This window comes from Scyliorhinus canicula, chromosome 1 (genome assembly GCF_902713615.1).
Source record: "Scyliorhinus canicula chromosome 1, sScyCan1.1, whole genome shotgun sequence".
NCBI lineage: Eukaryota > Metazoa > Chordata > Chondrichthyes > Carcharhiniformes > Scyliorhinidae > Scyliorhinus > Scyliorhinus canicula.
This window is the reverse complement of record NC_052146.1, coordinates 10,713,287-10,726,730: the sequence shown is the minus strand read 5'-3', so window position 1 is coordinate 10,726,730 and position 13,444 is coordinate 10,713,287. Positions and strand designations below refer to the sequence as shown.

Below are 13,444 nucleotides of genomic sequence, written 5' to 3'. Positions count from 1 at the left end.
AAAGGAGTTACATTTGCTATTTTCCAAACTAATGGCACATTCCCCAAATCCAGGGAGTTTTGAAAAATTAAAACCAACACATCAACTCATTAGCCACTTCTTTTATGATCCTAGGATGAAGTCCATTACGACCTGGAGACTTGTCAGCTGACACCTCCCAACAGTTTACTCAGTAAAGTAAAGTCACCTTATCCCAGATGACCATAGGCTGCTTTTCTCCCTTTGAGAGAGAGAGCTGACTGATGGGGATTTAGCCCGAGGAACATCACACCTCAGGCGAGGAGCAAGGCTGAGAAGGTGGGGCCTTCATGAATAACCTCAGTACTCAGAATTGACTCAGTACCACTTTCCTGGTGATCCTAATTTACCAGAGTTCCTCCCTTCCTTCCATTTTCTGATTCACAGGAATGTTTGGAATGTTACTTATATCCTCAAAAGGGAAAACCAATGGTAAATAGTGGTTCAATTAATCTGTCATCTCCTTATTTTCCATGATTAATTCCCCAGACTCACTTTCTATAGAATCAATATTCACTTTGTTAACTCGTTACCATGTAAATATCTTGTTGGTCATGAAACACATCAACTCCATACTCCCAGAAGTCCTTGATCCACTGCAATTCGCATACCGCCGCAACTGGTCCACAGCAGACGCCATCTCCCTAGCCCTACACACATTCCTGGAGCATCTCGACAACAAGGACTCCTACGTCAGGCGGCTAGACATTGACTACAGCTCCGCCTTCGACACCATAATCCCAGCCAAGCTCATATCAAAACTCCAAAACCTAGGACTTGGCTCCTCCCTCTGCAACTGGCTCATCAACGTCCTGACCCATAGACCAGGATAAACAACAACACCTCCTCTACAATAGTCCTCAATACCGGGTACCACAAGGCTGCATACTTAGCCCCCTACTATACTCCCTATACACACATAATTGTGTGCCAAAATTCAGCTCCAACTCCATCTTCAAGTTTGCTGATGACACAACCATAGTGGGTCGGAACTCAAACAACGATGTGTCAAAGTGCAGCAGGGAAATAGAGAACCTACCAGCGTGATATAATGACAATAATCTCTCCCTCAATGTCAGCAAAACTAAGAAGCCAATCAACAGGAAGCAAAGTATCGTACACACCCATGTCTGCATTAATGGTGCCGAGGTGGAGATAGTTGGCAGCTTCAAATTCCTGGGTGTGCACATTACCAACAATCTGTCCTGGTCCTCCCACGTTGACGTAACGACCAAGAAAGCACAACAGCGCCTATACTTCCTCAGGAAACTAAAGACATTTGGCATGTCCACATTGACTCTTACCAATTTCAACAGATGCACCATAGAAAGTATCCTATCTGGCTGCATCACAGCCTGGTACGGCTATGGCTCAGCCCAAGACCGTAAGAAACTTCAGAGAGTCGTGAACACAGCCAGTCCATCACGCAATTCCGACTCCCGTCCATTGATTTTGAGTACACTTCCCGCTGCCTTGGGAAAGCGGGCAGCATAATCCCCGTACCAGCCTCCCCGGACAGGCACCGGAATGTGGCGACTAGGGGCTTTTCACAGTAACTTCATTGAAGCCTACTCGTGACAATAAGCGATTTTCATTTCATTTCATAATCAAAGATCCCTCCCAACCGAGTTATTCTCTCTTCCAACCTCTTCCAACCTCTTCCATCGGGCAGGGGATACAAAATTCTGAGAACACGCACTAACGGATTCAAAAACATATTCTTCTGCCCTGTTACCAGACTCTTGAATGATCCTTTTATGGACTGAACTGATCTCTCCACACATCTTCTAGTACTACACTCCGCATGCTTCACCCAATGTCTATGTATTTACATTGTGTATTAATCATATGTCCTAGGTTTTTCATGTATTGAGGGATCCACCTGGACTGTACGCAGAATAACACTTTTCACTGTACTTTTTACACGCTACAATTGTCATAATATACACACAGGTATATGATGGCGCACAGAGAGACATTGATTGACACACAGGATGATCAATGAACACACAGAACACAGCAGCCAATCAACAGACAGGATACGGCCATTATAAAGCCAGAGGGCACTAGTTTTCCCGCTCTCTCGGGATGCAGCCTCTGAGACAGCCAAAGCCCGTGAGCAACAACACAAACATCCACCATGTGGTAGTCAGATAGTCTGGTCAGGTTAGCCTCAGGTCTCCAGTCAACTCAGCATAGTGTCAACCCACAGTCTAAGTATGTTTAATAGTTGGTGGTTCAATAAAATCGAGTTGCATTTATTCAAGTGTTGGAAGCCTGTCTCTCTCACTGCTGTGGAAAACGCAGTCCTCGCAGACCCAGCATACCCAACACATCATGGTACCAGTGCGTGATGTTAGAGTTTGACGGACCTACCTTGAGATAGTCTGCCTTTGACCAGCGATCAGCCATTCGGTAACATGGACAGCGTCCGCCCTCCCCCGCCGCTCCGCGTCGCCGGCAACCTCGGTGCCAACTGGAAGATTTTTAAGCAGAAGTTTCAGCTGTATCTCGAAGCCACTGACCTCGAAGCCGCATCGGATGCCAGAAAGATTGCTCTCTTCCTCTCTACAGCCGGGGACCACGCTATCCATGTTTTTAACTCCCTCACCTTTGCTGAAGGTGAGGACAAGTCCAAGTTCAAAACAATCCTGCTGAAGTTCGACAGCCACTGTGACATCGAAGTCAACGAGAGCTTTGAATGCTACGTGTTCCAGCAGAGGCTTCAGGGTAAGGATGAACCTTTTCAGTCCTTCTTCACCCATCTCTGTATCCTCGCGCAATCCTGCAACTACGGCTCCACCTCCGACTCCATGATCCGCGACCAGATCATTTTCGAGGTCCACTCCGACCCCCTTCGCCAGCAGCTCCTTAAAGTGAAGCAGCTCACCGTCGCCATCGAGACCTGCGTCCTACATGAGCACGCTAATAACCGGTACTCCCATATTAAGGCAGCAGAGACGGCGCGGCAAGGCCCCCACGATGCGGAGCGGGTGCAGGCCGTAAAACAGCTTCAGGGCCTGAGTCTGGATGAGGGCAGCCATTTTGTGCGCTTTTCTCAGGCTTCTGCGCATGCGCGCAACGGCCGAGGGGACGGCGAGGCCGAGGAGCGAACTGCACAGGTGCGCACATCGTTTGACCGCGCATGCGCGGTGGCGAACGGACCGTCCTGACGTCGGCGCCATGACGTGCAACAACTGTGGCTCCTCCCACTTATAGCGGCAATGTCCCGCGAAATCTCGACGCTGTCTCCGGTGTGGCAAGCTTGGCCACTACGCAGCCCTGTGCAGATCTACTCAACTGCCCACCACACAGCGATCCCAACCGCAGCGCAGGAGCGTCCGGTCAGTGCAGTAACCCGTTGCAGATTCCAACTCTGACATGGTTCCAGATCCCGACACCGAGGATCTCACATCCCCATTCCGGGTGGGCATCATCACCAAGCATACGATGCTTTCCTCAAAAAAGGCCAAGCCCCTCCCAGTGCTGAGCATTGATCCGGACGACGAATGGTGTGCCACCCTTACGGTCAACAAATCTTGCATATGATTCAGGCTGGACACCGGCGCTTCAGCCAACCTCATTTAGCAGTCTGACCTGGATACCATCCATGTCAAGCCCAACATCCTTCCATTGGCCTGCCAGCTTCTCGACTACAATGGCAATGCCATTGCTGCCAGTGGCTCATGCCAGCTTGTGGTACTGCATCGTTCCTTAAGAACCACCCTGCGTTTCGAAATTGTAGGGTCCAACAAAGCTTCCTTGCTCGGTGCTCAGGCCTGCAAGATCCTGAATCTCGTACAGCGGGTTCACTCCATGTCACCCGCTGAGGCATCAGCCTCGCCAGATGCCAACTTCCAAACACAATTAAATTACATCATTGCACGATACCACAGCGTCTTCAAGGGTATGGGCACGCTCCCATACACGTACAAAAGTATTTTGAAACCGAACGCCACGCCTGTGGTTCATGCACCCTGTCGGGTGCCGGCGCCCCTGAGGGACCGCCTCAAGCAGCAGCTGCAGGACCTCCAGGACCAGGGCGTCATTTCTAAGGTTACGGAACCCACGGACTGGGTTAGCTCCATGGTTTGTGTCAAAAAACCGTCAGGGGAACGGCGCATTTGTATCGACCCCAAAGATTTGAACCGCAACATCATGAGGGAACACTAGCCTATCCCAAAGCGCGAAGAGCTCACCTGCGAAATGGCTCGCACCAAATTTTTCACAAAGTTTGATGCCTCCAAGGGGTTTTGGCAGATACAACTTGACGCATCCGGACGGAAGCTCTGCACTTTTAACACCCCATTTGGCCGGTATTATTACAACCGGATGCCCTTTGGTATCATCTCCGCCTCGGAGGTGTTCCACCGAATAATGGAGCAAATGATGGAGGGCATCGAGGGGGTGCGGGTGTACGTCGATGACATCATTGTCTGGTCCACGACTCCGCAAGAACACATCGATCGACTCAAGCGAGTGTCCAGAGGATCCACGAGCATGGCCTCCGACTCAACAGAGCCAAATGCTCGTTCGGTCAAGCAGAAATAAAGTTCCTTGGTGACCATATTTCGCAGTTCGGTGTGCAGCCAGATGCAGATAAGGTGTCGGCGATCAATGCTGTGAAGACACCGGAGGTCAAGAAGGCGGTCCTCCGCTTCCTAGGGATGGTCAACTTCCTTGGGAAGTTTATCCCCAACCTTGCATCTCACACCACAGCTCTCCGCAATCTTGTAAAGAAAACCACCGACTTCCAGTGGCTCCCCGCTCATGAGCCAGAGTTGCGTGAACTCAAGGCGAAACTCACCAAGGCCCCGGTACTGGCATTCTTCGACCCTGCCAAGGAGATGAAGATCTCCACTGATGCGAGCCAGTTTGGCATTGGGGCAGTACTCCTCCAGCACAACGAATCCTCCTCCTGGGCCCCAGTTGCATATGCATCTAGAGCCATGACACCTACTGAGCAGCACTATGGTCAAATCGAGAAAGAGTGCCTGGGCCTCCTCACGGGGATTGACAAATTCCATGACTACGTGTATGGACTCCCCAAATTTACGGTCGAAACGGACCACAGGCCACTGGTTCACATCATACAGAACGTCCTCAACGATATGATGCCACTCCTACAACACATCCTCCTCAAACTCAGACGCTATGATTTCAAACTGGTCTACACCCCGAGCAAGGAGCTCATTGTGGCCGATGCACTCTCTCGCTCCATCACATGCCGTGCGAGCAGTTGGACTTCGTCTGCCAGGTCGATGCCCATGCTGAGTGCGGCGCATCCAACTTTCCTGCCACTGACGAAAGGGTCGTGCAGATTCGTCGTGAAACGGCCAATGATCCTCTACTCCAACGGGTCATGTGCCATCTCACAGATGGGTGGCAAAAGGGCCAGTGCCCACAATTCTACAACATAAAAGACGATCTGGCAGTGGTCGATGGCATTCTGATGAAATTGGACAGGATCGTCATACCACAAAGTATGCGAGAGCTCGTCCTTGACCAGCTCCACGAGGTTCACCTGGGGGTGGAAAAGTGTCGCCGGCGAGCCTGAGAGGCAGTATACTGGCCTGGCATCAATCAGGACATCGCCAACACTGTTCTAAATTGCCCAACGTGCCAACGGTTCCAGCCGGCTTAACCGAAAGAGACTTTGCTGCCCATGAACTGGTGTTGTCCCCATGGACCAAGGTTGGCATTGATCTCTTCCACGCAAAAGGCCGGGACTAGGTCCTCATTGTGGATTATTTCTCTAACTACCCCGAGGTGGTCAGACTGCATGACCTCACATCAGCAACCATCAGGGCGTGCAAAGAGACCTTTGCCCATCATGGCATTCCACTCACGGTCATGACTGATAATGGCCCGTGCTTCTTCAGTCAGGAGTGGACCGATTTTGCCCGACGGTACAATTTCACGCACGTCACTTCAAGCCCCCACTACCCCCTGTCAAATGGGAAAGCTGAAAAAGGGGTACACATTGTCAAACGACTCCTGTGTAAAGCAGCTGATTTGGGTTCAGATTTTAACCTCGCACTGCTAGCCTACAGGGCGACTCCCTTGTCCGCTGGCCTGTCCCCAGCACAGCTGCTAATGAACCGCACACTATGGCCGATGGTGCCGGCTATCCACATCCCGGACCTCGACACCTTTCCGGTCCTGCAAAGAATGCAACAGTCTCGGGCCCAATGCAAGTGGGCGTATGATGCCCACGCCGCGGATCTCCCTGCTCTCGTCCCTGCTGACCGAGTTCGTGTTCAGCTACCTGACAGTGGCTGGTCTGCCACAGCTGTGGTGGTCAAGCAAGTGGCCCCCAGATCATTTCTACTTTGCATGCATGATGGCTCCTTTCTTCGGCGAAATAGGCGGGCACTGTGGCTGCTTCCACGCTCGCCACCTGACCATGACACCCTGCCTCGCCTGATGATTCCTCAGGACACACCCTTCCAAGAGGTCACCGGTCTGCCTCTTCTTTTGCCACCCTCTACAGTCGATGCAGCTCCGCACATTCCAGAGCAAGCGGCCCCGACCCACCCTTGAGGCGGTCAACCAGAATTCGTCGCCCGCCACAGAGACTGAATTTATAAACTAAATGTTTTGTTGCCTTGTTCTTCGTTTACTCGGCTGTACATATTGTTCTTTATAATTTGTTATATGCACTCTATCTGCACTAGACACCTTCCCATGTAAATACGTTCATATTTTTTGCATATAGTCAGGTTCCTGTTCATGTAAATACGCTCACATACTTTGTACATAGTCAGGCACATTCACATACTCACTATTTATTGACATATACACATTTTTTAAAAGGGGGGAGATGTCATAATATACACACAAGTATATGATGGTGCACAGACAGACATTGATTGACACACAGGATGACCAATGAACACACAGAACACAGCAGCCAATCAACAGACAGGACACGGCCACTATAAAGCCAGAGGGCACTAGTTTTCCTGCTGTCTTCGGATGTAGCCTCTGAGACAGCCAGAGCCCGTGAGCAACAACACGAACATCCACCATGTGGTAGTAAGATAGTCTGGTCAGGTTAGCCTCAGGTCTCCAGTCAACTCAGCATAGTGTCAACCCACAGTCTAAGTAAGTTTAACAGTTGGTAGTTCAATAAAATAGAGTTGCATTTCTCCAAGTGTTGGAAGCCTGTCTCTCTCACTGCTATGGTAAACGCAGTCCTCGCAGACCCAGCTTACCCAACACATCAACAATAAAACTAAATCTACTATCTGCCTTCAAGACCTGAATTTTGCAGACTCTCCCTTCCCACCATCCGAAGAGTCGATGGAGAACACATCCTCGCTGACTCCAACTGCCCCGCCGCCATTTCATACTCAAATGAGTGTCAAGTGACTGGAGACGGGTTTTCTGCCACTCACTAGGAAGGGTGTCCAGATAGCTCCCCAATCTCTGCAGTGACATGAGCTGCAATTGACAGAAGAGGTAGTGCACCTGTCCAAGGCCTTACCCCCCCCCCCCCCCCCCCCCCCCCCCACACACACACACACACAAACACACACACACAGCATGACATCACTGTGTGGTTGGGGTGGTGGGAACTTGGGGGGAATTCTTTCAATTTCATCTCCCCACCTATAAACACGACAGAGGGGGTGGGGGGGGGGTGAAATTCTGGCCGCCATTTCTCGCTCCCTTTCATTGGGCCAGGTTTTTTAAAGAGTTGTCATTTACATCTCCTCAGAGGAGTCATGAATCCTCGTCTACATGACGAGATCTTTTAAAATGTAAATTCAAAAGGTCCTCCTCATACCCACTCTACCAAACTCTGACTTCCCACCCACCCCCTGAGACCCCTCACGTCCTCCATGACAAGCTATGGAACCTCCATGTCCATTGATCCACTGGAAACTCATTCATAACATTCTACTTTATTGGAGAAAAGTCATTTCGCTTCCAGCCTTTATAAGTGTCAATCAACTAAACCCTTTAAACAAAAAACCAAAACCACTGAAACTACTTAACCTTGTAACGTTGGCAGCAAAAATCAGAGGGCTGAGCTGTTAATTGAGCGATATTTTCTCCAGGTCACAGGTGTTTCAATAAGCTGAATGGATGTCTGGGCTCGCAGCCAAGCACACATAGGCTTGGATCATATGTCAATGGGCATGGCCATAGCTTGGCAGGGGGGGTGAGGGCCAGAAAGGTTGGTGGAAGGGCAAAGCTTGTCATTGGTGGCATTATGGGCCATTGGGGTGGATAAAAGGGCAAAGCTTGTCATGGGGTACATGAACAGCCAAAGGGGATGGGTGGGAGGACAGAGCTTGACATAGGAGACATGAGGTGCCACGGGTGGGTGAGCGCACGAGGTGAGGCATGGAGAGAGGTCAGAAGGAACTGGGACAAAGTCCCACTGCACCAAGGCGGGCCTTTTAAACAGGCACCTGACAGCCCCTGTGACTGCTTCCAAACTTGATCGCAGGTCAGGTGGCCCAACCCCTGCCCGCACCCGCCACTGGCAATGAAGATCCCGCCTTTACGGACACTTTCTCCCGAGGCGGGTGAGCCATGCTGGGAATTTTCCTGACGCCCACCACCCAACTCAAGGAGAGAAATTGAGGCGTTTGTGAGGGCTGGATTATTCACACATTAACAATCTGAACAACTAAACCATCAGCAATTATATGTCCCAAAATCTACTGGTACTGTAAAATATACAGCCCAAGATCCTGTGATTTGTTTTTATCTAAATGTATTTTATTGGGTTTTGTACCAGTTATGGATACAGGTATATACTTTGCAAAGCACACAGTTTCTGGGAAATATAACCGTTGGAGAGAGGTTCGATACAGTTTATCGTGGATCAATGAACATGGAGGTTCCATAGCTTTTTACATTCTTTGGTGCAGTTGCCTCGGCCCCAATACCCTGTGATTGATTAAAGAGAATAACCAACTAAAAATAAAGCAGAACCATGAATCCATCAATGGTTTCTCTGTGCTGGTTTCAGTGAATCAGGAAGCTGTTGCTTTATTTATTTAATTGGAATGCTTCATTGTCTTTCAAGAGTTAACACTTGATACCGGGGCAGCATGGTAGCACAGTGGTTAGCACTGTGGCTTCACAGCACCCGAGACCCGGGTTCGATTCCCGTTTCAGTCACTGTCTGTGAGGAGTCTGCACGTTCTTCCTGTGTCTGCATGAGTTTCCTCCGGGTGCTCCGGTTTCCTCCCACAAGTCCCGAAACACGTGCTTGTTAGGTAAATTGGACATTCTGAATTCTCCCTCTGTGTACCCGAACAGGCGCCGGAATGTGGCTACTAGGGGCTTTTCACAGTAACTTTATTGCAGTGTTAATGTGAAGCTACTTGGGACAATAAAGATTATTATTATATCATTAATTTACGTACCTTCATACAGTTTTGGACTCGCTATAGTAAGAAAGGCGAGTCAGCACTTTGGTGATCTTTCGATGGAGCTTCATCTCTTTGAAGCCGCTTTTCTCACTGACTTTTGTTCTTTGTGTTTTTTGTCTTTTAACTTCAAAGTTCTTTTTGAGTGCATTGAAAGGTTTGATTTATTATATTGTCAGGACAAACACAGTCATTCTCGTTGATGCAAAAGGTCACGTAAACTTCACAGAACGTACCATGCTCTGCCCCGACGCAAACCAATGGAAAGTCAGCTCCTTCCAGTTTGAACTTGAGATTTAACAGCTTTCCATTCAACACACAGCGAGAAAGAAAGGAACAGAGAACAAAGTTGAATGGAAATTAAAGCATGCTTCACAGATGCTGCAGGTTTCTGGGGGCACTACACATGTAAATAGTTGATTAAATCATACCGCAGCCTAGCAACTGTTTGCTTTTAAAATGCACTTTGTGTTTCATAAATTTAGGGTCCGTGTGTGTGAGTTGAGTGTATGTGTGTTTCGGTAAGTGAATGCTACTGAATGGGTGTGTGAGTGTGTGTTCATTTGTGCAAGTGTGTGTTTGCGTGTGTCCATCTATGTAAGTGTGTATGCGTGCAAGTGTGAATATGTGTGTATGTATGGGCTGGAATTTGTTTCCCAGTGGGGTCAGGGAGGTGAAATGCAAAGTCCTCCTGCCCTGCCATCTCAGCCCCAAATGAGTGTCAGATCCAATTAGTGGTCGTCCCATGTAAAACAAAAAGGCCAATCAGAGATGCAAATGGGCGCTCAGTGCAGACTGTAGGCCAACGTGTCACTTGGCAACAGGGCACTGCTCCATATAGAACATTGGTCACAGCTACAGGTTTAAAGGCCTCTCAGAATCAGTCTTTACTTTTTAATGAAAGGTTCAAAAAAGATACAAGATGTGGTTCAAAAAACAGACCGACGCTGCTCCCTTCACCAGCAGAACCTGCTGCTCCATTCAGCCAAGGTCCGGATCACAGGCCTTATCTCTCTCCCTTGTGCCTCCTCATCGTAGCTGCCGTAATACAATCCCAAACCTTTTCACCCCAATGTCTGAAAAATGCAGCAAGCAACAGAGAAATTGCAGACAGTTGGTTCATTTAATAACTTGTTAATTATTAATAGTGGGTGGGCTGCCGATTTCCACGCCTGCTCAGCTTCCGTAATTTGGGAGACTGGAGTAAATGACCTTGTATTTGCAACCCGTCGTCACGCATTGGGAGGGGGTGTGGGTACCTCCCGCCTAATTTGCAGGCATAAAGACCAGCCCTACGAATGTTTGTGTGTACGTGTGCAGATGTGTGTTTGTGCGCGTCTGTCTGTTTGTTTGAGTGTGTGTGCGATGGATGCCAGAGCATTGAGTACATTTAAGGAGGGGATAGGAAGATTTTTAATTTGCAATGGGCTGAAGGGTTATGGAGAATGGCAGGAAAGTGGAGTTGATGACATCAGCTATGATCGTATTGAATTGCGGAGCTGGCTCGAGGGGCTGAATTACCTCCTCCTGCTCCGAGCTCTGATGTATTTGTGCGACACTTGAGTTAGTGTGTGAGTTTGTGTCCGGAATGTTGCTTTTGTTTGTTTCAGTTTGGTGAATAATTCTACCATTGATCAATGTAATTGTATTCTTAGAAACAATGCAGGTAATTTCAGCTTAAATATGTTTTTATTTTATGAAACAAGTGAACAGAAATTTTGTGTGGAACATAAGGGAAAACTTTTTTTTTTAACCCCCTCATTCTCAACTATTTGTTGTGTATTTTCCTGTTTTTATAAACCTTTGCCCTCCAGTTCACAATCATAGTTATGAGGTGCTGGTGACGTATTCTCTGGATTCTGCTGTGTAACTCAGTAACCAGTCACCAGACTTTGCCTGTCCTGTGGGAAAAGCCTTCCTCAGAGCTGTCTCAGCGTTACTGCCTTCTCAGAAGGAATGGAAGAGAGCACAGCTGAGCGAATCAGCAGTGCAGTGTGAGAGCCCTACCTGATAATCCATGTTCCCGTTGGGAACCTGCTTCAAACTGGTGTTGAGGAACAGTATTTTTAATATCATTTGCTCTTCTCAAGATTGATGGATATAAGTTATTGTTGAAACTGACGGTGCAAGTGTGTCAAAGTAGTTAGTCAATGCACTTAATTTTCCAAAGAGGGGTGAGAATAAAACCATATAGATTCTCTCAAACAGTGGTATCTACTGTAAATTCTACAACTGTGTAAATGACTACATTGTACTGAATGTTATCTTTAGAAATGCCTTTGATACACACAACCTTTTTAATGAATTATTTGAACGTGCCAATCTTTTCAGCCAACGATGTAAGTTAACTGTTGGTAGCTCCATTTGTTTCCATGTGATGCAAGAAATTCCAGCCGTATTAAAAGTGTGGGAGTCTTTAAAGTAGTTCCAGCACAACAAAGGTACTTTTTCTGGCTCACGCAGATAATAAATTTTCATTATTGAATCACACAAACCATCTCGGTCTCCCAGTTCTCTTGCTAAAGGCCCAAACTGCTGTGGCTTTAGGTTCATTCCAAATGTCTGTGCAGTGTTAACGACCCGAGCCAAGCTGACAGTGGAAGTGCAGCAAGTTACATCAGTGGGAAAATGAGTCAGATTCCCTGCTGCTTGTGATGTTCAGTGGCACCTGCTAGGAAGTGCGTATGTGTGGGTTTTCAGTGGGTGGGCGTGGGGTGGGTTCAGTCCTGATTCCTTGGGCGGTTACACACGCATGCCAACGTTCAAACGGGAAGAATGAGTGCTTGGCTGAGATACTGGAGGATTTCCAGTGACTCTGGAGCAAGGAATCAATATCGTCAGGAGGAGAGATAAATTTGTGGCAAAGTTGGGAGAGGAAAGAGCAGTAGCTGCCATGGTAGAAGACAAAACCAGCTTTTTGAATTAGCAATTCCCCCGGGCTCCCATTTCTGTCTGTGATTTGCCAAGTGGAATGAACTCAAAACAGAGATAAGCAGCTTTGATAAAGCTCATTAGTGTTTAATGTAAGAGCGATAATGGTGCAACTTTGGAACGGGAACGTTTCCAGCCTCGCAGAGATGCATGAGACTTTACAGGCAGAAGAAAATACTTGGGAGTGGCACGGGGGCTCAGTGGCTGGCACTGCTACCTCACGGTGCCCAAGATCTGGGTTTGGTCCTGGCCCCAGGTCCCTGTCCGTGTGGAGTTTGCACATTCTCCCTGTGTCTGCGTGGGTCTTACCCCTACAGCCCAAAGATGTGCAGGGCAGGTGGATTGGCCACACTAAATTGCCTCTTAATAAAGAGAAAAGAAAACACTTGAAAATTAAGCCAAAAGGGACATGTGGAGTTCGGGAGAAAAACTCACTTGGGCAAGTCAGATACAAATGATTTTCTGGTTTAATAATCACCGTAGAAATTGATATGGTTTTTGACTCAACAGATGACAGCTGTGTTTTTTTTTAATTTCTGATTCTGGAAGTCAAGATACCGGTGGCTGAAGGGTTCGTTAGCCCACACTGAAACTAAACTGAATTGAGGAGAATGGCCTAATATTTGGTTCTGGTTTGTTTGCCCTGATCTGAATTAACTCAAGTGTGATCAATGTTACCATTCCATAGCTCCTAGTTATGTCTGTAATGACTGTAAAGGGGATTGTATTCAAGCGTTCTATTACACAAAGTTGTTGCTAATCAGAGCCATTCGTCTGGATTCAGTTTGTGATGTGTTTTGAAGCTGGTGCAGACAGTTCAGCCCCTTGATTTGTTCCAACATTCCATTAAATTATGCCTGATTTGAACCTCATTTTTAAAAAATATTTTAATTGAAAACTTTTTTATTGTAACAAAATTATATAATAATATAACATAAAACAGATGCATCAAGTTACAATCTAAAAAGAACACAATCAACAAGCTAGGACACATCCAATCCCCACCCCACAATATAAATCTAAAATCCCCTTTACACCTGACGGTGGCTAAGTCTTTGAAATGGAGTTGAATGCCTGCCATCGACCAACCCACTAACTTGACC

At 47.7% G+C, this 13,444-nt stretch overlaps 1 protein-coding gene across 6 annotated transcripts in view; it reads left to right on the top strand.

Moving 5' to 3' along the window:
- The window catches only part of tango2 (transport and golgi organization 2 homolog (Drosophila)), a 273,616-nt gene extending 261,712 nt beyond the window's left edge, over positions 1–11,904 (top strand). For all 6 annotated transcript variants that reach the window (XM_038809089.1, XM_038808651.1, XM_038808828.1 and 3 more), the window contains one exon: positions 9,590–11,904. In XM_038809089.1, the coding sequence (XP_038665017.1) occupies positions 9,590–9,710 (121 nt within the window). In that variant the 3' untranslated portion in view covers positions 9,711–11,904. The remainder of the gene's footprint in view (positions 1–9,589) is intronic.
- Positions 11,905–13,444: the final 1,540 nt, after the last annotated feature.